Here is a 26,691-nt window from a genome sequence, read left to right on the forward strand (position 1 = left end):
ACCTAACACAGTATGTAGTGCATAATAAGGGATTTATAATATGTGGTGAAGGAATGAAGTCATTCACCAGACTCCTTGCTTACAGATTACATAAGTCCATGGTAATAATCATTGCTAACATTTATTGAATACTTATTATTTTCAGACATTGTTCAAAGACCTTTACATGTATTTGCTCATTTAATCCTACAACAATCCGTGAGGTAGAGCTAGTGATATTTCCATTTTGTAAGTAGGAAAACTAAATCTGTCCAAGTTCAGCAGCTAGTGTAGGGCTTGGCTTTGTACCTTGGTCTGCTTCACTGTTCTTGAAAAAAAGAAACAACAGACCCAAAACAGAGTCACTCGTGCTAAGCCCCACATCAGCAAACCAAGACTTAGTAGGTAACCTAACTGCAGTTATAACCTCCCCTAGGATTGTAGTCTTAACAGGTCAGTCTGGAATTTTCTGGTCAGCACCAATGAGGTAATCAGCCACATAGGCCCTTCCCATCCCTCACAGGAAGATGAAGTAATCCACTCTCTCCTTTTCCCTTTCCCCTCCTGTCTATAAAAGCCTTCCACTTTATACAACTCCTTGGAGCTCTTCTCCACTTGCTAGATGGGCTGCTGCCCAATTCATGAATTGTTCAATAAAGCCAATTAGATCTTTACAATCGACTCGTTTGAATTTTTACTCAACACTGCCAAACCTGTGTTCTAATCCTCACAAGACTGTCTCCTGAACCTCCTAGCTCTCCTACCAACTCCATCCCCAATACCAAAGGTTCCAAGTTTCCCTCACTCAAGAGGATTTATTGGCTACCAAAATTGCTCTGAAGGTTGCCAAACCAGAGATACTACTTGGAGCACTAGCTTTGGGAAGTGGGGTGGGGAGTAGGGGTTGGGGGCTAATTATTGACTTAGGGCAAAAAGGAAGGAGGTAACTATTACCAATTGTTGCTGAGAAACAACCTGAAGTTCATAGAAGAGAAGAGAGGAAGTGGAAGGTGAGCAGATGAACTTACCCTCCCTTCCTCATTTCCCTTTTGCAGGATTCGCTGATTGGATGCTTCTCTTCCTTTTCCAGGTTGCCTTGGCCTTCATTTTAACTGTACTTCACCTGGATGAAAATATGCAAGAACGGTAAGCACAGTATAGTTTTCTCAGGTTTAGAAATGCCCCAGGGGAAGGCATACCAGCTAATAAATACTGCTTAACCATTTAAACCCAGGGTTAGCATTTATTCCAATTCTCACCTAAACACACAGGTCCTTCAGATGGAAACTACTTTTTCACACAAATTGCCTTTTCTCCTATAATTTGCTGTCTGGGTTGGAGATTATGTATAGAAGGGTGCAAAGGAGAGGCTACTGGGAAAATAGTGACTCTGATGCAAGGTCTGGCTTAATGTGGAAGAAGAAAATGTTTAGCAAAGATTTGTTGAGAAATGTATGCTCCAGGCATTATACTAAGCATGGAGATTACATGTTAGTGAGGAAAATAGAGATGTAAACCTGTCAGCACAATCAGAGCGCTAAGTTCGATGAGACCAGATGCCCAAGGAGGGCTTAGGAGGGGCATCTGACAAGGGAGGGCAGGACAAGCCTCCGACCGCAGTCTGGGCAGAGCGGTGAGAACCAGCACTAACACAGTGTTCCGGGTGCCCGATGTCTTCTGTCACTCTCTGGGGGCTAAGGCATGGGTTCTTTGACTTCTTCTCATGCAAGGGACTTGTTTTCCTGTGTGATTTAACCAGAACGGGGGCCGGTGGAGGTGGGGGGAGGGTTTTTGTACTGGTCATTCTAATATTGTGGCATTTTCAACACGTAGATTACTATAAAGAGGGGAAACATAGTGATTAAGTGCACGGTTTCCAGATTCAGGCTGTCTCAGTTTAAATCCTGGCTTTGCCACTTATAGGCTTTGTGACTGAAAGCAAGTCACACCATCTCTGACTCCTATTACTAATCTGCAAAATGGGGCAAATACTTGTCTCTACTTCTTAAGGGTGCTGTAAAGATTAAATGAAAATAATACATACAAGCCCTTAGTGTCTGACACACAAAAGCCTTTCTAGTTTATATTATAAGGGTTGAGTGAAATTTTTGGATAAATCACAGTTATTTTTACGTATCCTTTCTCTACAAAGGAATTGTGAGTTTATAGTGCCATCTTAAGGATAAAGCAACCATATGATTTTGTCATTTTATCATCTTTTTTTTTTTTATTACTCGCAATACAAGGCTCATTTTAACCAGCACCTGGGCAATGCCCAGTTTGCCCTTCCCACTCCAGCCATTGTTAATGGTTCTTCTTTGCTGCTTACCTGTATTCATACCCCTTGCAAGATTTATCATGCTAAACCTAAATTCTTGCTTTTACGTCCATCTCCTCAAGAATGGTTGCATATTCAATTATGTACCCACTCTGCCTAGCATACTCAACAAATATTGCTGAACTAAATAAACAAATTCTCAATAAAGACATTTAGTTTAGTACAAATATGTATGTGGATTCCAAAAATCACGAAGGATATAAAGATTCTCTTTGGTCCATCAAAATTTCATGGTCTGGGAATCCACACACTAAAAATTTAACTTAAAAATATGTCACTGGCCACCTGGGGCACCTGGTAAAAACAAATATAAAGCTTCTTTGGAAGGCCATGCATTCAACCCAGGCTGTACAAGTTTCCCATGTATAAAACTTCACGGAAGGACTCACAACCCAAAAGCACAAAACATTTAGTGAAACAGTCCGCAAGAAGCACAAATCAGCTGCCAACAAACAGCATAATTAGATACCCAAGACTTCATGGCCCCCATCCAGCTGTGCCATCACTCTAACATCTCTGACCCTCTTGCCTCCCTCTTATAAGGACCTTTGTGATTATATTGGGCCTACCTGGATGGTCCATGATGATCACCCCATTTCAAGATCTTTAATTTAATCACATCTGCAAATTCCCTTTTGCCATGGAAGGTAATATATTCACAAATTCCAGAGATTAGGATGTGGGCATTTTTGGGGAGCCATTTTTCTGCCTACCACAATTTTCTTTTGCTATTAGGTCAGATCTCTTAAAAAGGCCTGTTTTCATTTTTCCTTTTCAACTCCTCTATCTGCTTTATTTTCTTATCTGGCAGGCTAAGACATCCAATATAGTGCTAAATAGAAGCAGTGATAGTATCATCCTTGACTTGTTCCAGAACCTGAGAACATTTCTAAACATTTCATCATTAAATATGAGTTTGCTGAAGGTTTCTGGTGTTGCCTTTTATTGGTTAAATGAAGTTTTCTTCTACTCACAGTTTTCTAGAAATTTTAACCATGAATGTGTGTTGAGAATACTTTTTTTCCTGCTTCAATCTTTCTCCTGAAATCTTTCAATATGAAGAATCATATTAATTGATTTGACTTGCTAATATTTAATCACCCTTGAATTCCTGTAGTAAACCCAATTAAGTAATGACATTTACTTTTTTGAACGTTGCTACATATGTGCAAATATGTTCATGAGAAAGAATGACAGAAAATTTTCTTCAATTTCCTTAGAAATTAGGGGATTTAGACAAGGTTAGACTCATAAGATGAGCTGAATGAAAAATCTTCCTTCTTTTTCTATTCTCTGAAAGAGTGGGTAGGATTAGAGCAGTGGTTCTCAACTGGGGGCAATTTTATCCCTCACAGGACATTTGCCAATGTCTGGAGACATTTTTGGTTATCAAAACCGGGGAGGTGTTACTGGCATCTAGTGGGTAGAGGCCGAGGATACTGCTGACCATCCTGCAATGCACAGGACAGCTGCCTCCTCTCCCGCCAGCAAAGAACTGTACCCAGCATGTCAATGGTCAGTGGTGCTGAGGCTGTGGTTTATTTTCTCATGCTGAAGAAATGATCACTCTCCTCATTTTGTATGTGTAATTTGGTACTTTTTCAGAGAGGGCTTCAAAATTTATATAAGCTTCAGGCCCCACAGAACCTGGACCTGGTGGGAGAGAGAGAGGGCACCATGTAGAGGAGAGGGGTGTGTATGTGTGTGTGTGTGTGTGAGACAGAGAGAGAGAGAGATCATTGAGTCAAAGCCAATGCTAGAGAGAGGGGGAAAAAGAGAAATTTTGTCTAGACATAATTTTCAAATAATCACAGTGACTAAGAAATTGGCCACAAGCAACAATTCCAAGAAACAGAAGGAAAGTAGTTAGTGTGGTGTATGGTCTAGCAATTCTAATTTTTGGTATCTGTCCTAGAGAAATGCTAGTACACATACATAAAGACATGTCTGAGGATGTTCCCTGAAGCAATGTTTGTAAAAATGAAAAACTGGAAGCAATCTACATTTCAAATCAGTAGAGTAATGGATGAAGTGTGATATATTCATACAAAAACTCTACAGCAGTTAAAAGGGAGCCAGATTTATATCTGTCAACATGGATATATCACAGGAATATATTTTTTAAACAAAAAAGCCGTTGCATAACTATTCTTACCATATTTTTATGTTAATACATTTACATATGTATGCATGTACTACATTGTGTGTTTATATAATACATTTTCATAATGCATTCACACTCAAAATATTATTACATATTTTCTGTAGATAAAATGCATGTAAATATTGAAATGGCAGGCTTCCTTGGTGGCGCAGTGGTTGAGAATCTGCCTGCCAATGCAGGGGACACGGGTTCGTGCCCTGGTCTGGGAAGATCCCACATGCCGCGGAGCAACTAGGCCCGTGAGACACAGCTACTGAGTCTGCGCGTCTGGAGCCTGTGCTCCGCAACAAGAGAGGCCGCGATAGTGAGAGGCCCGCGCACCGCGATGAAGAGTGGCCCCCGCTCGCCGCAACTGGAGAAAGCCCTCGCACAGAAACGAAGACCCAACACAGCCAAAAATAAATAAATAATTTTAAAAACTTAAAAAAATATTGAAATGGCCTTAAAAGGCATTACATTACACACTGAACTAGTGTATAAGAGTAGTTAACTCTGAGGGATAAGGAGTACAGCAACAAGATTGAAGAAAAAAATGTCAAGTGCATACTAATTTTATCTGTATTGTTCTAATTTTTAAGAGAAGAATCTGTTCAAATGTTTCATATGTAATTTTTTTAAATAGATTAAAAAAAGACAATGAAATCATGCCAAATTGTTCAGGGTTAATTTCTTTTTTTCCTTCCAGTTTTATTGAGATATAATTGACATACAGCACTGTATAAGTTTAAGGTGTATAGCACAATGATCTGACTTACATACATGGTGAAATGATGACCACAAAAAGTGTAGTGAACATCCACCATCTCATATAAATACAAACTATAAAAGAAAGAAAAAAAATTTTTTCCTTGTGATGAGAACTCGACTCACTCTTAAAAACTTTCATATATAACACACAGCAGTGTTAATTATATTTATCATGTTGTACATTATATCCCTACTACTTATTTATCTTATAACCAGAAGTTTGTACCTTTTGATCACCTTCATCCAATTCCCCCTCTCCCCACCCCCTGCCTCTGGTAACCACAAATTTGAATTTTTTTCTCTATGAGTTTATTGTTTTTGAAATATAATTGAACTTAAAACTAACAAGTTATGGGAGAGTTCAGCACCCCAGCTTGTGGAGATATTGGGATGAAATGTCACTCTCGGTTCCTGATACCAAAGGACTCATTTTATAATTTATGAAGCTGATTTCAACAGATTTAGCACCATGCTGACAATTACCAACTTTCTTTCCTTTAGGAAGTAACAGGGTGTTAGGGGAAATGCTTGCTCTCCCCCCTAGAGGCTCCCAACCCAGCCTGGGCAAGGAGGACCATCAATTCATTCAACAAAGACTTGAAGTTGAGCGTAAATTCCTTCTGGAGTGGTTTAATATTGTTTTCCCAATTTATATCCTCCAAAGAAATGAAGGAAGGCCAGTTTAGCTCTAGGCTTTCTATCATGACACATCACAAACAACACCTGAAACCTAATATTAATTCCTAATGATTTTTTTAATCTTTCAGTTGGTTTTTGTATCCAATAAATGGAAATTTGAGAAAGAGACAAATTTGTTGAGACATTGATCCAGAATATAAAAATGAGTTATGAAAGAGTGCTTAGAGCAGCAGCTGGTATATGGTATATGGTAAATGCTGTTAGTATTAGCTATTACTACTAATACGATAGCTATTATTACAACCAATTCCAATACTAATATTGCTACACCAAGAAGAAGCAGATATTTTGATTGTTTTCAACTTTTGTATGATGTTAGAAACAAATTTTTAAAAATTAAGAACTGTAGAGATAAGGTATTCTTACCTCTAGCAGAACTTGTTTCATGGGGTTTCACTTCCCTGTGGGAAGGGTGCTCATTCTCTTCAGAAACCCTCATCCCTGCCTAGATCTTTCCCATCAGTTCCTTAACTAGGTTGATGAGAAAGTGTGTATATATGTGTGTGCATGTGTGTGTGCGTGTGTGCTGGGAGCGGGGAGCGGGGGGAGGGTTGTTCCTGGGAGTCAAGGACTTAGGTTTTAGCCTCTGACTTCTTCCCTCCCTTTCAAGCCATGAGGGTTCACTTTTCTACTTTATGAATTTACCAAAAGCAAAAGGAATATTCCCTCTCACTTGGTATATAAACCAGAGGAGAGTATTCCTGTTAACCTGTGAGGGTTCTTGTTACAACTGGAAGAGAAAGCTGTCTCAGTCAGAGATGGCCTCAGCGGCGTCCCATTCCATGCATCGTGCCCCCACCTTCTTGCTATTGCAGTATCATTATCCAAAGCTTGGAGTGAAGCCAAGAAAGAGAACATAGAATATGATATTCTAATGGTGAGGTGAAATATACTTATAATCCTTGACCCTGCCCCTGTCTGCCAGGTTTTTGTTTGTGTCAGTTTTAAAGTTTCTGCAGAATTGGAAGGTCATCACTTAAAACGGCCCCTGGTCACTTATTCCTTGGTCAATAAAAAGTTAAATACAGTTGACTTGCCACATCTATTACCTAGCAAGGATGGCACGATGAATTGAGCTGATGACTCGATGGTCACTTATTCCTTGGTCAATAAAAAGTTAAATACAGTTGCCTTGCCACGTCTATTACCTAGCAAGGATGGCACGATGAATTGAGCTGACGACTGGACTTTAAATCATGGATGTGTAAGATTAACTGTTTTGGCTCACTCACTCATTTATTAGCATCAGATTCTGGTTAATTGATATTCTATTTCCAAAGACCTCCTTCTGCCTCTTTAACACAACCCCTTTCAAGACAGTTTTCACCAGTGGAATTAAAGAAACCAGACGTGGCTGGTTAATAAATAAATGTGTATACCTTTATGGGTGTATGAAATTGTTAAAGAATATTAGGAAGCACTGAGCTAGTATAACCTGCCAGTGTCTCTCTGGTTCGTGCTAACTTCCAGTCATAGAGTCCAACAAAAGAGGAGTATTTAAATCTGTTTGATGGAATACTATATACTACACTATACTATATAGTTACTTAAAACTGTGTTACAGAAAAATATTTAATGGCATAGAAAGATAATAATAAGTGAGAAAAGGGGGGTTAAATAACAGTATATATAATTTGTGCAGTATAATCCTATTTTTTTTTAACAAAAGGGCCATAACATACATATACAAGGAAAAAAGATGTCAAAACATACACCAAAATCTTAACAATTATTAGTCTGGGTAAAGGAATTATGAGTAATTTTCCCCTTTGTGTATGTTTTTCTCTGTGTTCCCCAAATTTCTGCATTTAACACAAATTGCGTTTGTGAAACCCAGTAACATTTTCCTTTTCAAAGGATGATGGTAGAGTATGACTGGCTGACTGTCTAGACAAGAACTCATAATGTGTGTGCATTCGTGGGGTCATCACAAGTTCAGGGGCTCTTTCCCAACTTTCAAGTTTATGAGCACAATTTGAGTAGTTCACTAAAGAACTAATGATGATATAAAATGATTAGATATGTTCCTTGCTCTCAACTCCCATTACACCTACATTATTTTTCCATTAGGATAGGTTTCCCTAAATGTAATCATTTCTTCAAAGAATTTGACTCTTCTAAGGCTCTTGAAGCAGGGTACCAAGTCACTTTTCAAAAAATTTGTACTAGTAATGTAGCAAATGACAGTATAGTGCCCTCCTAAACACTATTTTTTTATTATTTCCTGCCTTTCGAACAGTTATAAAGGTATTCTACTTTATTTTAATTTGCATTAAACTTTAAAAATTTTCTAATAACAAGTTCACTTTTTTTTTTTTAAACATTTCTACTTTCTTTTTCTTTTATTCTACTTTCTTTTTACTTTTCTTTTAGAGAGCGCAGATTTCAGTTGTGTGAGAGGAAGAAGCAGGAGCCTGGGAAAGGAGCATTTGTCCAGGAGTCAGGAATCAGGGTTCTACTGCAATAGCTTTCTCAATGGCCTCCCCACTCCCATGCTTGACCCCGTCGAATCAGCAGAGTGCTCACTTAAAAACTTTAATCAGATCACGTCCCTCTCCTGCTTAAAACCATCCAATGGCTTCCCACTGCTTTTAAAATAAAATGCACGATGGGCAAGGCTCCCCTAAGCAACCTTGCTCACTTCACTGCAACCACGCTGCCTTCCCTTTGTTCGTCATTCCACTGGTTCCCACCTCAGAGTCTCTGTCCTTGCCTGGAATGCTCCTTTCTCATTTCCACACCTGCACCTGGCTTCTTCTCCTTCAGGGTTTAGCTTAAATAGCACTTCCTCTGACAGGCCTTTCCTGCCTCTCCATCACATCCATTCTGTTTTTTCTTCCTGGGACCTATCACCGCCTGAAATTATCCTGATCATATGTAGGTTATCTTGTTCTGTTCCTGTCTCACACACCAGAACGTAAGCTCTGAGGCATGCAGCATTGACTGGATCACTTACTGCCGCAGCCCAGCCTCTCGTAGATTACACATTATTAGTTGAGTGAGTGAAGACCTACTTAGGCCTCAGGGAACCTCATCTTCAGTAAGGGAGTTAACTAGATGAATGTGAGTAGGTTTAAGTGGAAACACCCTCTCAATGACGCCAGCGGGGATTTCTAGAAACCTCAGGGGAGGAAGTCTTAATAGAGAATTAGGGAGCGAGGGGGTGGAGAGTCAGTGAGGAAAACCTTTGCGGTGTACTGTTTCCATCTGTTGGAGAGCGCAGGAGACCCTCGCGTGATGTTTTAGGGGAGAAGCAGGCATAGAGCCATTTGAAAGTCTTTTTTTTTTCTTTTGTGTTTTTTTTTTTTTTGGACTCGGGGACCTGATTGAAAGCAAGGTAAGAAGACTCGCCGGACTCCAAACCGGCGAGTCCCGGCGCACTCGGGACCCCGGCCCACGCAGGTGCCACCGCAAACGCCGCCCTCCGTCCCCTCGCGGATCTGTTTCCTGGGAGCGCTGAAAAGGCTTTCAAAATACTAAATGCAACTGACATCTTTTTCTGAGTTGAAAACAAACAAACAAAACCTCTGAAAATACAGAGCAGAAAATCCCGTAACCGCTTCCCGCGAGTTCCCAAGCCCCACCCCCGCGTTCTCGCCGGCTCAAGTTAGGCCCTGCACAGGGCAGTGGGAGGGGCGGCGTATGCCCGCTGACGCTACGGGGCTGGACTGCGCAGGCGCGGGGCGGGCTCGCGAGGGAGTCGCGCGCCGCTCACTTCGCGCGGGAGTGGGGCGCCGGAGCGTTGGAGCTGCAGGTCTGTGGGAACGGAAGCCACAGCCAGGAAGAGAGGCAGCCAGGATGGCGACACCGAGCAGGAAAACGTCCACCCCAAGTCCCCTGGCCCCCAAGAGAGCTTTCTCGAGAGAGCCCTCGTCGGAAGTCCCGAACAAGAAAAAGAGTTCGGCCCCACCGGCGGCGCCGCCGCCGCCACTGCCGCTGCAGTCGTCCGGGCCTTTCGTGGAAGGCTCTATCGTCCGCATCGCGATGGAGAACTTCCTGTGAGTGGCCGGAGGCCGTGCCGCGGCGGAGGAGGCGAGCGGGCCCGCACACTGGGCCGCGGGCTGAGTGCGTGCGGGGGCGGGTGGGTGGATGTGTGCTTGGCTTGTGCGTCTGACAATAAATTCTTGCCGGGATTGCCGTGAGGATATTTACTTGTGGGCCGTGGAGATCGACGTGTGTGTTGATGCGGTAGGTGTGTGTTGCGGTTTTTAAATTCTTAATGCCAACGTTGTTTGAAGGCGTCATATGGCGGGCCGTGGAAGTAGTAGGAATTAGATCTTCGCCCGCTGGGAGTCACGGCCTAGAGAAGTAGGACATAATCTGTAATTCACAAAACTATGCGTTCTGGGAACTTAGAGGTTGCAACAGTTAAATCAGAGCGGCAGTGATGCTGCGGCAGATACGTGAGGAGTAGGCAGTTGCCAGGTGGACAAAGATGGTGAAGGTTGTTCTGGATGGAGGTTGAAATATACAGGAACATTGAGCCTTACTCTCGGTTGTTGCGCCTCCCAACAGACCCTTGACTCCTTGAAATCTGGCTTTCTTCCCTGGTTCCTTTCTTACCCTTCAGACAACTAACCATAATACTTCAGAATTGAGTAAATATGTTCCAACACAAATACCGTGTATCCGTTTAGTACCTTGCTGTTCGTTTGATCAAGGTCTGTTTTGTTTTTTGGTTTTTTTTTTTAAAGCTTGCACAGAGTGGTGTAGGGAAAACAGAATTGCAGTAACAGTAGGGACATTTTTTTTTTCCCAAGCATCTGTCATGTGCCAGGTATAGAAGTAGGTGCTTTATTTACACAGTGCCCTCATTCATTCCTCATAACAACTCTTTATATCACCTCCATTGATAAGCTTAGACAGGTTAATTTGCCGACGTTTACACAGCTAATAAGTAGCTGAATTGCTGTTTGAATCCACATCAGGAAAGATAAATATAATTAAATGAAGTACCTGCCATAATAATGTATATGCATCATGATGCCGTGCGGGCACAAAGGATGAAATGATTAATTTCGTCCACAGTTGTGAGAAGGGCTTTGTACTGGGGGTTATGAAAGTCTTAAAAGAAGGGAAGAGCAAGGAACTGCCTGAAACAGTTTGCTATATTTGGGAAATTTCCAGTATTTTAGTATGGCTAGGACATAGGATGTGAGCTAGCATGTGGACAGAGTAGATACTGAAGATGTAGACAGATGTTGAGGGTCTGTGTTTCCTTTGCTGAGGAATTCCAACTTTATCCTGTAGGCAGCCAGGATGCATTTTAAGCAGGGCATGACATGTGATTTATATTACTTTGGAAGCAGTGCGAAGGATGATTTAGAAAGGGTGCAAGATTGGAGGCAAGAAGGCTTTTACAATACGAAGGCAGAGATGATTAGGGTTTGAACCTAGCAGTGGGAAGTAGGATCAGAAAGAAGAGACTTGACAGGATTTGGCTGCAGATTAATTGTGAGGCATGAGGGTAAGGGAGGAATGGAGCATTTTTCTCAAGTCTCTGCCTTGGCTAATTGGTCATATATAGTGCTATGCAGAAGAAGGAGCAATTTGGGGAGGATAATAATAAATACCTTTTGGATCCTGTGAATTGAAGTTTCCTGTGGGACATCTTAAAGATCTTTTATAGTCAGTAGTTTTAAGGGTTTGGAGCTTACAGGAAAATGTGAGAGGTGAGAGACTTGAGAATCATGCATATAGGTGATTGTTGAAATTGCAGAAATGGTTGAGATTGCCCAAAAGGGAATATAAATAGGAATAGAAGGCTGAGTACAGTGTCCTGAAGGAATGCCAACATTTAAGGGCGAGCAGAAGAACTCACAGACTAAGAAGGAACTGTTCAGGGAAGTAAGAGGAGAACCGTGGGAGAGTATTATCAAAGAAGCCAAGGAAAAAGAGCGCTTCAAAAATATCATCTGCTACATTGAAGTCAGATAACAGGACAGAAAAGAACCTGCTGCATTTAGCAGTTAGGAAGTCTTTGACACTTTGAAGTAGTGGAAGCAGAAAACTTTGCAGTCATAGAAGAATGAATGAGTGTGAGGAAGTAAAGCTTGGATGTGAAGAGGAGAAAGAAAAGGTAGCTGGAAAGTGCAGAACTAGGGGAGGTTTTGTTTATTTTTACAATGAGAGGACTTTGAGTTTTAGGAATGAAGTAGGAAGAGTAGGCTTAGAGAACCGAAATGGCCTGGAAGAGGGTAGCCAAGGGAAGGATTCCTGGTAGTTAACCAAGTCGAATGGGATCGAGAGTGGGGGGAGAGATTCCTAGGCAGAAGGAATAGCATGTGCAAAGGCTTGGAGAAGGAAGCATAAGATAGTCAAGAAACTGAAAGAAATTCATTATAGTTAGAATTTAGAGGTCTTATTAGAGAATAGGGGAAGGAGATAGAAAGTAGAAAACGATGAGCTAGAGCTAAGTTATGAAGGGTCCTATTTTTTTTTCTTTTTTTTTAAACTTTATGTATGTATGTATGTATGTATGAACATCTGGCTGTGTTTGGTCTTCGTTGCTGCGTGCGAGCTTTCTTTAGTTGCAGCGAGCGGGGGCTACTCTTCGTTGCAGTGCACATGCTTCTCATTGTGGTGGCCTGTCTTTGTTACGGAGCACGGGCTCTAGGAGTGTGGGCTTCAGTAGCGTGGCACATGGGCTCAGTAGTTGTGGCTCGCGGGCCCTAGAGCGCAGGCTCGGTAGTTGTGGTTCACAGGCTTCGTTGCTCCACGGCATGTGAGATCTTCCCAGACCAGGGCTCAAACCCATGTCCCGCCTGCATTGGCAGGCGGATTCTTAACCACTGCGCCACCAGGGAAGTCCTTCTTTTTCTTTAAAACAAGTTATTTCAGATTTGCTTGTCTACCAACATGATTTGGTGATTGATTGGATGATGGGTGGGTGGGTAGTGCGGATAGAGGTGAAGGAGATGGTAAGAATCAAAGATGATGCAAAACTAATGCCTAGGTTTCTGACTTGGGCAGTGGGATGAATGATGATATCCTTCACTAAGAGACTATAAGAGTGGTTTTAGATGGGAAAGATGGTGGGTTTAATTTTGAATGTGTTAAGTTTGAGGTGACTCTATCCAAATAGAGTTCTTGAGGTGGGAATTCCATCTATATAGGTCATCTGGACTGACTTTAAGCATGTAGATGCTACCTGAGGCCATGGAGAATACATGAGGTACTAGGCAAAGTATGTAGACTGAGAAGAGGGTGGGCCTCTGACATTAGCTGTTTCAGAGCGAGCTCAGAGCAAAGGGAACTCACAAAAAGGGAATTCCCAGTAAACATATTAGAAAGGTTTCTTAAAATGCAGAGGCTTTATTTTGTTTTTGGCAATTTTTCCTGTTTATAATATTTGTGTGTATAGTATAGGCCAGAAGTTCTCATGCTTTTTCCTGTTGTATTTATTGTTTGCTTAAATACCCGTTGCATCACTGTTTTAGTAAGACAGTCACACAGAGATTTCACAGCAGGAAATTCCAGTATTAATAGAATGGGGCTTCATGTGTTGGGATTAAGAAGTTCCAAGTCAGATACTTTTCCAGATGTCTGAAATTCCCAAACTAGTTTTATTTTAGCCTTTGTAAAGGGTTGCTTTAAAACTCAGCTGTTACTAGAATAAAGCTTCTGAAAAGATAGATAGGTTCTGTACAGAGATGTGGGGTTGGAAACCTGCCAGAAAATACCTCTCTTTACCACCTGTATTTATTTTATTACCACCTGGCATTTCAGAATTGTTAATTTGTTTGAGTATTAAAGTTAAAGTGTGCTTGGTTAAATTATTTAAATACTTAGCAGGTTAGTAGCAGGCTAAGGTTTTTTTTTTACTCTTGGGGAATTAGTTGGCAGCTAACTGGAACCCTGTGGGAACAGGACATTATTTATGGGTTCCAATTCAGAGTACTCAAAGACAAGGTAGAAGGATATGTGAGTCAGAGTCCGCTTCACATTTTGCCGTAGCTGTCCCTGAGTACTAATACGGGTTACGTGCTACTGTTGCATGTAGAGTGCAGGACAGCATGCTGCTTTCTAGTATGAGGGAATGTTACAGAAGTGCTTGGTGATGATGCACTCTTGTTTCCTCCCATAGGAATAAAATTTACTTGAATTTGTACTAAAAATAGATCCTTTGGTGAATGGCAGCATATTAAAGGAATTGGATGTTATTTTTTTAAGTAATAATAAAAATTAAACTATTGGCTTGATATATCTTCAGTTTTCTAATTAGAATAAAAATAATTTGGTTGACTATGAGAAGTTGCTAGTAAGCATTTTAATTCAAGAGAAATGTAAATGTAAAATCCACAGATTTAGTATGAGCCATGGCTTCACTTACATATAATTTGGATAAAAATTATCTTATTTGTGTAGTAACTTTGATGTACTCTCTCATGTATTGTAATTATTAAAGAGTAAATAGTATCAAACTTTGCTTTATTCAGCAGACTTAATATTTGAAAAAAAGCACATGAAGTCTTATTTTCCCATGAATGTTCTTATTTTAGATATACATTATCACTTTTTCATTTCTCCCACTGACAGATTTTTTTCCCTCTAGTTTATTAACAACCTATAAATTAACCTTACATTAAATTTGTAAGGTTAGGTGGTTTTTAAAAGAATTTGAGGAAGCCTGTAGATAATGATAAGGGTAAAGGAAGAAAATGTGCTTTGGTAAGAAAATATTCTTCACTTCTTATCTCTGCTTAGTAATGTCACCTCTTTATAATTTAGAACATATGATATCTGTGAAGTATCTCCTGGGCCCCACTTGAATATGATTATTGGAGCCAATGGAACAGGGAAGTCCAGCATCGTGTGTGCCATTTGCCTTGGATTAGCAGGCAAACCTGCTTTCATGGGACGGGCAGATAAGGTGAGTTAACGTATGTACGTTTTAACAGAATTCAAAGCCATGAATTGCTTTTAGTCACAAATCAATTTCTATATCTCCGTTCCTTGAGTATAGCAAATGTGTTGTGCTTGAATATAAATAATGAAGTTGGCAGGGACACTGTGGGGAGATTTCCATTTCCAGAAGTAGTGTGCACTATATACCTAGAGAATTCTCCAAGTATGTAACACCTGCAACCTTAGAAATAGTGTAAAATCTATCTTTTTAAATGTATTGCTGGGCTTGTGGAAAGGCGAAGTAAGTTTACAAAGGGCACAAACAAAGTAGTTTGGATCTAAAGATTTCTGCAAGCTCTGGCGTTGTTTACCCAGGGGTATTTGCTTTACCTTGCACCCTAAAGCCTGGCTTTGAATTGGTTGCATAGGATTGGGGGTCCTGAAGGTGCAGAAGGGTTAGTAGATAAAACTAGAAGCCAAGCACTTCATGTAGCAGAAGAAAAAAAAAATCACAAAGTGGGACAGTGAGGTTACTTATCTCATTGTTAGCTGTGAATACAGTAGATAAAAAAAGAAAATCTTCCAAACAAGTCATAACACATACATTGTAATTTTAGTTTAAAGTGGTCCCAGTTAGTAACATCTCTCTTCTGGCAGAAGCAAATGCAAATCCTCTGAGGGAAAATACCTTCAATACAGTCCTCAACATAAAGCTCTAAGAAATTCATGAATCCATACCTTAAAAAAAATGACAAAGCATAGGAGGAAATGAATCACCAAAAATGAGAGCTAACAAAAACAACAGACTATACAATCAGACCTACAAAACTTGTAGATACAGAATGTAAACTAGGAATACTTAATTTATTTAAGGAACTGAAAGAAGGTTGCAAGTATAATAAAGGAATAAGTAACAAAAAAGATCAGGTAAATTTGAATCAAATAGAACATAAAGAAATAACAGTACATGGGAGAGAAACTTGATGGACAGGTAAAACAACAAAGCAGACATATTTGAGAATTTGTGAACCAAAATACTTGACAGTTTTTCTAAAAATGCAATATAGAGATAAAGTGAGAAAAAAGTATGAAATAAAGATTGTGACCTGATAGTTAATGGACTAAGGAAGAGGCAATATTCAAGAAAGAATGACTAAGAATTTTCCAGAAATGTTGAAAAACTTGAATCCTCAGATTCAAGATACCTAATATATCCCAGACAGGGTAAATGAAAGAAATACACAAATAGACACATGGTAGTAAATTCCAGAATACCAAACATAGTAGTAATATGGTCTCAGAATGGGAACAGAGGGGGAAAGAAAAGAACAGTTTGAGATGCTCATAAAGAAACTTTGAAAGTATATAATTTAGGAAGAAGGAAAATGATACCAGAAGGAAGTCTGAGAGGTAAGAAGAAATGGTGAGCAAAAAAATGGTAAACATGTAGGGAAGTAAACTGTGTAAAATAATACTAATGTCTCATTTGTCAAGTTTTTAAATCAAAGAAGATTGTACTAAATGTTGTCCTTCCTGGACAACAGGAAGGAAGTGATCACAGTTGAAGTATTCTTTGAATTTGTATTGTTGGGAGGAAGTTAAGATAATTGGTTAGCTTCAGAGTTTATTAAGCTAAATATGCATGTTAAAATTTCTAGGGTAAGCCAGTAAAAAAATTGAAATATATAACCTCCAAACAAGAAAGGTTAAAGTAGGAAGAGAGAAGTAGAGAAAAAATAACCACTGCCCAAACAACCCAGAAGGAGTCTCAAGAAAGGAGGAGGAAGAGAAAAGAAAGAGAAATATAGAAAAGGATATTATTAAAAAACATAAAAAAGATAGTGGAAATACATTCACAATAATAATAAATGCTCTACATTCTTGTTAAATGAGAAAGTCAGAGTAGATAAATAAAACAAAGTTCAGTTCTGTTTTGTTGACAATAAGCATATCTAAAATAAAAAACTACGGAGAAATTGAAAGTAAAAGGATGAAAAAATACATACCAGGCAAATATTATACAAAAGAAAGTAGGTGTAGCTGAACTTATACCAGGCAAAATAGAATGTAAAGGAAAAAAGAACTTTTAGAGATAAAGATGGTCATTAAATATTGATGAAAGTTTCAGTTCAGCAGGAAGATAATTCACCTCCCAACTTAAATTCACATTATCTAGTTACAAAATATATAAGCACAATCACAGAGTTCTTAAAGACAAGTTAACAGCTCCAGAATTATAGTGGAAGAGCTAGTGATAATCAATAGATCCAATCAGATAAAAAATTAATAAGAGTATAGAAGGTATGAACAACAGTTAGATTGAACTGATGGACATGTTGTAAACACTGCACTCAACAATTGGTAGAGCACGCATTCTTTTTAAGCAAAAATGGAATATTTCTTAAAATTAACCATAAACTGAGCCATAAAGCAATATCAAAAATTTCAAAGAATTGCTACCACATAGACTATGTTCTCTGACCACAGTGCTATTAAGATAGAAATAATAAAGAAGATAACTAAAATTTTCCCATTTGTTCAGAATGAAACATGTACTTCTATATTATACACAGGTCAAAGAAGAAATTTTAATAGAAACTGAAAAGTAAGAGCAGAAATTAATAAACAATGATTCAGTAGGAACCACAAAACTAAACTTTTCAAAAATACTATTTAAATCAGTAACTTCTGGGGACAGGGAGAGAAAGGAAGAAAAAAATATAAGGAATGGCAAAAAGTAATAGTTAAGATATGTTATATTGTGATCCAGAAAACCCCCAAATTTAAGTGGTTTAAATACGCAAAAGGTTAATTCTTGCTGCTTATCCAGTGTAGGCCCTTTGTGGCCACTTAGGTACTTTAGCCTTATAGAATCTTCATTTCAGTATATACAGTTTACCCTTGGAGAATGCAGGTTTGAACTGCGCAGGTCCACTTATACGTGAATATTTTTCAATAGTAAATATATATGTTCAGCTCATATTTCATTGGACAAAGCATGTCATGAAGCCATAACTTGGATCAGAGAGAAAGAGCAAGTGCAGTCCTTTGCTTGAAAGGAGAATCAGAATATTCACAAACTGCCCTGATGACTACCACAAGGGCATTACAAGAATGCAGCAGAGGTTTGAAAGATTATATAAGAATATTATGAGATGGCTTCCCTGGTGGCGCAGTGGTTGAGAATCTGCCTGCCAATGCAGGGGACACGGGTTCAAGCCCTGGTCTGGGAAGATCCCACATGCCGCGGAGCAACTAGGCCTGTGAGCCACAACTACTGAGCCTGCGCGTCTGGAGCCTGTGCTCCGCAACAAGAGAGGCCACGATAGTGAGAGGCCCGCGCACCGCGATGAAGGGTGGCCCCCGCTTGCCGTAACTAGAGAAAGCCCTAGCACAGAAACGAAGACCCAACATAGCAATCAATCAATCAATCAATCTTTAAAAAAAAAAAAAAAAAAAAGAATATTATGAGAATCATTATGCCACTCAAGTTTAAATTTTTTAAAAGTTGTAACTATACATGTTTCTACAACTACTTAAATTATCAAAGCTGACTAAGTAGAAAAGATAAATAAGCTGGTAAATTTTTTCTCAGAGAGAAAGACAAAGACAATTGTGGATTAGTCCTAATAGCAGTAAGTTTCTGTTTTACACAGAGAATGTGACCCTAGGTACCCAAATCAATCAAGGATAGAATGAAAAAATTACAAGCCCGTCTCGCTCATGAATCTAGAAGCAAAAATCACACACAAAAAAGAAACTTTAGCATTTTGAATTTAATAATACATAACATATCATGACCAAATTGAATTTATTCAAGGAGTGAGAGTTGTGCTATGTTAATTTTTTCCTAATAATCAACCACATTTTTTTTTTTAATAAATTTATCCATTTATTTATTTATTTAAGGCTGTGTTGGGTCTTCGTCTCTGCGCGAGGGCTCTCTCCAGTTGCGGCGAGCGGGGGCCACTCTTCATCGCGGTGCGCGGGCCTCTCACTATCGCGGCCTCCCGTTGCGGGGCACAGGCTCCAGACGCGCAGGCTCAGCAGTTGTGGCCCACGGGCCCAGCTGCTCCGCAGCACGTGGGATCTTCCCAGACCAGGGCTCGAACCCGCGTCCCCTGCATTGGCAGGCAGACTCCCAACCACTGCGCCACCAGGGAAGCCCAATCAACCACATTTTAAAGGAGAAGAACTCCATGGTCATCTTAGTAGACAGAGAAAAAGCATTCAGTTAAATTCCACAGTAATGTATGATTAAAAGCTCTTAGCAAACTAGGAATAGAAGGGACCTTTATTAATTTCACAAAAGATATCTCTGAAAATGTACAGCAAGTTCAGGAGCAAGTCAAGGTTACCTACTACCATTACTATTGAACATTGTACTGGCAGCTCTAGGTAGAACAGAAAAGATACATGTTGGAAAGAAAGAAAACTGTCATTCACAGATTATATGAGTGTCTGCATAAAAACCACAGAGAAACTCCAGATAAGCCTCCTGATGGATCAGTATGCAAATTTATCAGGATTACTAGATATAAGATTGTATAACACAGACACTGAATCTGTAGCCACCTTGATCTTGGACATCCTAACCTTCAGATTTGTGAGAAATAAATGTTAAAGCCACCCAGTCTGTGGTATTTTTGTTATAGAAGCCCAGACTAAGGCAAGGACCTTTTTACATTCTTTAACTTACTGAGGACTCCAAAGCCTTTTGTTTCTGTGAGTTATATCTATTGATTAGAATTAATAATAAACTTAAAAATAATTATCAGATTAGAAATAAAAACTGAGACCCCCCCCCGAAAAAAGTTGTATAACAAAAATCAATTGCCTTTCTATATACTAACAAAGAACAGAAAATGCAATTAAAAATGGATATTATAGCCACAAAAGTACAAGTTTCATAGCAGTAAATTAATAAAAGACATGTAAGACCTATATGCAGAAATTACAATTTTTATTTAAAAACATTGAAGTTTAGAGAGATGCACTGTATTAACGGACAAGAAGATCTAATATAAAAATGTCATTCTTCTACATATTCATTGTCATTCCAGTCAAAATCCCTATACTGTCTATACAAATTACAAGCTGACTCTAAAATTTAGGTGGAAGAACAAAGGGCCAAAAATAGTTAAGATACTTCTAAAGAAATAGGACAAAATGGAAAAACTTGCCTATCAGATATCAAGACAATACAAAATTACAGTAAATTAAGACATTGTGGTGTTGGTGTAGGATAGACTAGTGTGATGTGACAGAATAAAGAGCCCAGATACAAAGCCATGATTAGTAAAAACTTGATTTATGACAACTGACATTGTGGATGAGTGGAGAAGAGATGAATAAATAGTACTGAGACAGTTGGTTATCGGTATAGGAAAAAATGAAATTGAGTCCTTTCCTCACACTTTAACAAAAATCAGTTCCAGATAGATTAAAGATCTAAATGTGATTGACCAGAAAGTTTCTAGAAAAGATTGGTAGTAGAAGAAAATACCTTTGTGACTTCAGGTTAAAGAAGAATTTCTTAAACAAAAATATAGACTGCAAAGGAAAGGTTGATAAATTCAACTACAGTAAAATTAAGGAACTTTTTTGTTCATCAGAAGACACCTTGTAGAGAAAAGACTAGTCACAAATGAGAGAAGGTATATATAGCACATATAACAAGATTGGTATCCAGACTACATAATCAAAATAATGGCAACTCAGAAGATAAATGAGCAAAAGATATGCTCAGATGTCTCACAGAAGAGGCACCCCAAACAGCCAGTAAATACATGAAAATATGCTCAGCTTCATTAATTATCAGAGAAACACGAATTAACCCTGGCATGGTATATCCATTAGACTCACAAAAATTCTTGTGGTGCCATGTGGCTTATAAGGATATAAAGCAGTGGGAACTCTGATGCATTCTTGGTGGGAATATGAATTTGTACACCCCCTTGGAAAATATGGCATTACCTAGTAAATCTGTAAATGCCTATATCCAGTCCCTCAAAAATTCTACTTCTAGGTACCTTAGTAAGCTTGTGTCCATTTATACTAGGTGAAATTATGGAAATATTTATAGAAGTATTGTTTGCAATAAATTCTAGTATAGTCAAATAAAATTGAATATTATATGACAGTAAAAGCAAACTTTGGCTCATTGGTTAAATCTCAAAAACATAATTTTTTTTTTAAAATTTATTTTATTTTTGGCTGTGTTGGGTCTTCGTTTCTGTGCGAGGGCTTTCTCTAGTTGCGGCAAGTGGGGGCCACTCTTCATCGTGGTGCACGGGCTTCTCAGTGTCGCGGCCTCTCTTGTTGCGGAGCACAGGCTCCAGACGCGCAGGCTCAGTAGTTGTGGCTCACGGGCCCAGTTGCTCCGCGGCATGTGGGATCTTCCCAGACCAGGGCTCGAACCCGTGTCCCCTGCATTGGCAGGCAGATTCTCAACCACTGCGCCACCAGGGAAACCCCTCAAAAACATAATTTTAAGGAAAAATGCCATCACAGAAAAATACATGTAATGTGAATTTGTTTCTGGAATGGTCAAATATATATTTAATATTTGGAGATTTATACAGTAAAAATAAAAGCGAAAGAATTATCAGCAAATCAATTTAGAGATTACATTTGTCGAGAGAGAAGGACGTAATTGGCGTGAGTTAAGGAATGTCAGATACACTGGTAGTGATCAGTTCCTTAAATAGGTAGATACATGGTTGTTTTGTTATTTCTTAAACAGTGCATGAAGTTCGTATTTACTGTTTGGTATGTATTTCACATAAAAAATGTTTTAAAAAGAAAGTCTAGGGGCTTGGCTTCCCTGGTGGCACGGTAGTTAAGAATCCACCTGCCAATGCAAGGGACATGGGTTCGATCCCTGGTCTGGGAAGATCCCACATGCCGCAGAGCAACTAAGCCCGTGCGCCACAACTACTGAGTCTGCGTGCCACAATTACTGAAGCCCACGCACCTAGAGCCCGTGCTCCACAACGAGAGAAGCCACCGCAATGAGAAGCCCACACACCACAACAAAGAGTAGCCCCTGCTCACTGCAACTAGAGAAAGCCCATGCGCAGCAACGAAGACCCAAAGCAGCCAAAAATAAATAAAACAAATTTTTTTTAAAAAGTCTAAAAGTTTAGTTGTTACTTCACTGTAAAATATTTTTAAAACTTGAAATGATTCATTTTTCTAAAACTGTTGTAAATATTGCGATATTATCAAAATGATATTACAGGTTTCTTAGCCAGGCTTAAAATTTAATGTAGGTTACAAGATTGAGTTATATACCCCTTATGATTATAAATAACCTATTCAAAATATGATTTTTTTAATGCTCTGTGGGAGGCATTTATGAGGTAGAAAAGATACTGTTTTATTAATGATTGGCTTTGTAACCTTAGTCACTTGTCTGGAACTCAGTTTTTCTTTATTTCAAAGAACAGGGGTTGGAGTAGATAATTTCCAAGGACCGACTCAGATTTTTATAAATATTGATACGTAGTTTTGTCTGTTTTGTGACCGCACCGCCCACTGCTCGGCTTGTGGGATTTTAGTTCCCTGACCAGGGATCGAACCCCGGCCGCTGGCAGTGAATGCACAGAGTCCTAACCACTGGACCGCCAGGGAATTCCTGATATGTAATTTTCAGAAATCATTTATTAAATCCTTATCTCTGTGTAATGGTCTGCTGGATTGTACTCCAAGGGCTGTATGGTCAGAATGGATTGGGCTGTAACAATATTCACCAATCTTCTATTTATTTGTGTCATAAAGAAGACACATTTCTCCTCACCCTTGAGTGGTAGGCTTTTTAAAGGAAGCTGTGGAGTGCAGTGCAGTGTTTCTTAGATGACAGATTGCAGACCGTTGTGTATCCATAGATGTGTTTAGGGGATGTCCAAGTTCTTAGCAAAACTTTTTAGTGTTGTATTTCTATTTAAATGCTAACATAAAAATTTAGTACAAGCATGTTCTGTACCACCTGTACGGATACTTTATAATAAAAACTTCCTCCTGATCTTTTCTTCCATTTGGTACCAAGTATTTTAATTGTTGCAAGCTAATGAGCAGTCGACCCACTCCTACAAAAATGCCATTGTTTTCCCTATCTGTGAAGAAACTGAAACAGAAGTTAAGTAACCTGGTTAAGGTCAAACAGCTTGTATATGGCAGACTTGAGATTTGAACTAGACATGGTAAAGCCTGTACTCTTGATCATTTAGCTGTACTTTCTTGTTACAGGAACAGGCTTTTTCATATTTCTGGGTTTCAGTTTCATAATCTATAAAATGGATATAACATATAGCTCATAACTTTGCTCATAAGTATTAAATGAGAAAATTGTATATAAAGTGCTTACCACAGAAACATTTAGTAATGCTTAATAAATGTTAACTGTTGTGGTTATAATTGTCATCATCACTGTCATTGCCACTATTAAAAAGACAATTATTTGCAAGGTGCATTTTCTGCCTTTTTTTAGCTTTACTTACTTATAGTCTAATTTAAGATCCAATCTGATTTTTTTAGGCCCAGGGTCTTTTTTCATACTTATGCTCAAATATATAGAAACTAGCTTAAATATGTCTATTATACTATGTAAATTGTACTTACCTAAATTGTATTTACTATGTGTATTGCTCTTTTTTTTAAGTGCTTGGTGGTAGGTGTATCGTAATTAATAACAGGATGAGTACTTTTAGAGTGATGGTTAATAATATTTAATCTATGCAACTCCATAGAGGTACCCAGAGTCTGGAGCTGGGCTACCTGGGCTCAGATCCTTGCTCTGCACTACTTACTGGCTCTGTCATGAACTTTGTAAGAGGCTATTAGGCACATAGAAGGTTCAGTAAATGGTAACTTAGATGATTACTATCTGTGAGTGAACCAATGGAGGAGTCTAAATCTGGGAAGGGTACAATTAGAAAGTGATGGGAATGAATAGAGTAGTTATTGAAAGAATCTGACAAATAATAATGACTTTGCTAAATTGCTCATTGTTAACCTGGGAATGTCACCACACAGCTCACTTTGTCTTTCTTATATCTTAGGTTGGCTTTTTTGTGAAGAGAGGATGTTCCAAAGGCATGGTTGAAATTGAATTGTAAGTGTTAAAAGCGCTAAAACCACATTTTCCTACATAATTTCTTCGTTTATGTTCATGCTTTCCTGATGACTTTAGTCAAGAGTAATAATACAGTATTATGGCATAGATATTGGGAATAATATTTAAGGGATACTTTATCCAGACAAGTAAGTTTTGTTGGTTTTTTGTTTTGTTTTTGGTTTTTTTAATGCATCTTTTTTTAAAAATATTTATTTATTTATTATTTATTTGGGTTGTGCCGGGTCTTAGTTGCGGCAGGCGGGTTCCTTAGTTGTGGCATATGGGCTCTTAGTTGCGGTGTGCATGTGGGATCTAGTTCCCCAACCGGGGGTTGAATCCTGGCCCCCTGCGTTGGGAGCATGGAGTGTTAGCCACTGCGTCACCAGGGAAGTCCCTTAATGCATCTTTTAAAGCCTGAATTGTAAGAACTTTCTTCTGGAAAAATTCTTAAGGAAATTAGAAATTTATGGGAGATAATGAAATAGAAATATACCACTATTAAATATTCATTAAGAAGTTGCAGTATTTTTTACAAACTTAAGCTTTCTTTTTTCTGATTTTGAAAGCAAAATATTCACTTGTTTAAAAAAAAAAAATGCAAACAGTGTAGGAGTGTAAAAAGATGAAAGCCTTCTTGCCATAATTCCACTTCCAGAAACGACCACTGTTAGTAGTTTGGTGAACTTCATGTATGGCAGATACTGGGCATTTATGTCACCATTTTCCATTCCCTCCCTCATGGTAGAAATTGATAATTCATTATGGTGTTCTTTTCCCTTAAACCTAGATGTTCTCAGTTTACCACTCTTGGTAGCCATTTCTGATGGATGAGAGTTACTCTTCAAGATGAAACCAGTTGACCATCCTTGGTGCAGATACTTTGTCTTTTATATATGAATATGCACATCCCTTAGGTGGTTTTTAGAGTGTTGTTTTTTGGAGAGTTTATAGAAAGTTATTGAATTTTCTTAGCTGAAATAGCTCTTAAAGATTATCTAATAGCCTTATTTTATAGGAAATGAGGAAGTGATCTTTATTCAAAAATTGTTGAAAAGTTTAGAATTTATGTAGAGATGAGAAATAGGCACACATGGAAGAAAACAGTTAAAGAGGTTATACTCAACTTATTAAAATATAATGGTGGTATTTTACTGAAGGATACAAAACTGAGACCTGAATAAATGGAGAAGCATATTATGTTCTAAAAATATAAATTTAGGGCTTCCCTGGTGGCGCAGTGGTTGAGAATCTGCCTGCTAATGCAGGGGACACGGGTTCGAGCCCTGGTCTGGGAAGATCCCACATGCCGCGGAGCAACTGGGCCCGTGAGCCACAACTGCTGAGCCTGCGCGTCTGGAGCCTGTGCCCCACAACGGGAGGGGCCGCGATAGTGAGAGGCCCGCGCACCGCGATGAAGAGTGGCCCCCACTTGCCACAACTAGAGGAAGCCCTCGCATGAAACGAAGACCCAACACAGCTAAAAATAAATAAATAAATAAATAAAGTAGCTATTTAAAAAAAAAATATATATATATATATATAAATTTGTAGTCACCATTAACATGTCAGTCCTTTCCAAGCTAATGTATAAATTTGATATAATTCCAATAAGAGTCTCAACAGGTAAATTTATAAGTTGATTATAAAGTTCATCGGGAAGAATAAACCCAAGAGGTCTTGAAAAGTAGAATCATGAATAAGACATTTATGTAACAGATGTTAAAGTGTAAAATAAGGCTTTTTTTAAAATTTAATTTTTATTTTATATTGGAGTATAGTTGATTTACAATGTTGTGTTAGTTTCAGGTGTATAGCAAAGTCATTCAGTTATACATATACATATATCCATTCTTTTTCAGATTCTTTTCCCATATAGGTTATTACAAAATATTGAGTAGATTTCCCTGTGCTGTACAGTAGGTCCCTGTTGATTATCTGTTTTATATATAGTAGTGTGTATATGTTAATCCCAAACTCCTAATTTATCTCTTTCCAAGTCCCCCACCCCCACCCCACAATCCCAAGTCTGCTTTCGAAATCTGTGAGTCTGTTTCTGTTTTGCAAATAAGTTCATTTGTATCATTTTTTTTAGATTCCACATAAAAGTGATATTTGTCTTTCTCTGTCTGACTTACTTCACTTAGTATGATTATCTCTAGGTCCATCCATGTTGCTGCAAATGGCATTATTTTATTCTTTTTTATGGCTGAGTAATGTTCCATTGCATATAGGTACCACATCATCTTTATCCATTTCTCTGTCAATGGACATTTAGGTTGCTTCCATGTTTTGGCTATTGTAAATAGTGCTGCAGTGAACATTGGGGTGCATGTATCTTTTCAAATGTGCATGTATGGTTTTCTCTGGATATATGCCCAGGAGTGGGATGTATGGTAATTGTTGGAGCATATGGTAATTCTATTTTTAGTTTCTTAAGGAACCTACTTACTGTTCGCTATAGTGGCTGTGCCAATTTACATTCCCACCAACAGTGTAGGAGGGTTCCCTTTTCTCCACACCCTCTCCAGCATTTATTGTTTGTTGACTTTTTGATGATGGCCATTCTGACCCGTGTGAAGTGATACCTCATTGTAGTTTTGATTTGCATTTCTCTAATAATTAGTGATGTTGAGCTCTTTTCATATGCTTTTTGGCCATCTGTATGTCTTCTTTGGAGAAATGTCTATTTGGATCTTCTGCCCATTTTTTGATTGGGTTGGTTGTTTTTTTGATACAGAACTGCATGAGCTGTTTGTGTATTTTGGAGATTAATCCCTTGTTGGTCGCTTTGTTTGCAGA

General features: G+C 38.7%; 1 protein-coding gene across 3 annotated transcripts in view; it reads left to right on the top strand.

Annotated features, from left to right (window-relative positions):
• The first annotated feature begins 9,651 nt into the window (after positions 1 to 9,651).
• SMC5 (structural maintenance of chromosomes 5) overlaps positions 9,652 to 26,691 on the top strand; it is a 104,319-nt gene continuing 87,279 nt past the window's right edge. For all 3 annotated transcript variants that reach the window (XR_005020235.1, XM_036854757.1, XM_036854758.1), the window contains exons 1-3: positions 9,652 to 9,925; positions 14,658 to 14,799; positions 23,837 to 23,889. Coding sequence is in view for 2 of the 3 variants with exons in the window: in XM_036854757.1 (XP_036710652.1) it covers positions 9,726 to 9,925; positions 14,658 to 14,799; positions 23,837 to 23,889 (395 nt within the window). In the remaining variant the exon portion in view is untranslated. The remainder of the gene's footprint in view (positions 9,926 to 14,657; positions 14,800 to 23,836; positions 23,890 to 26,691) is intronic.

Source organism: Balaenoptera musculus, chromosome 6 (assembly GCF_009873245.2).
Source record: "Balaenoptera musculus isolate JJ_BM4_2016_0621 chromosome 6, mBalMus1.pri.v3, whole genome shotgun sequence".
NCBI lineage: Eukaryota > Metazoa > Chordata > Mammalia > Artiodactyla > Balaenopteridae > Balaenoptera > Balaenoptera musculus.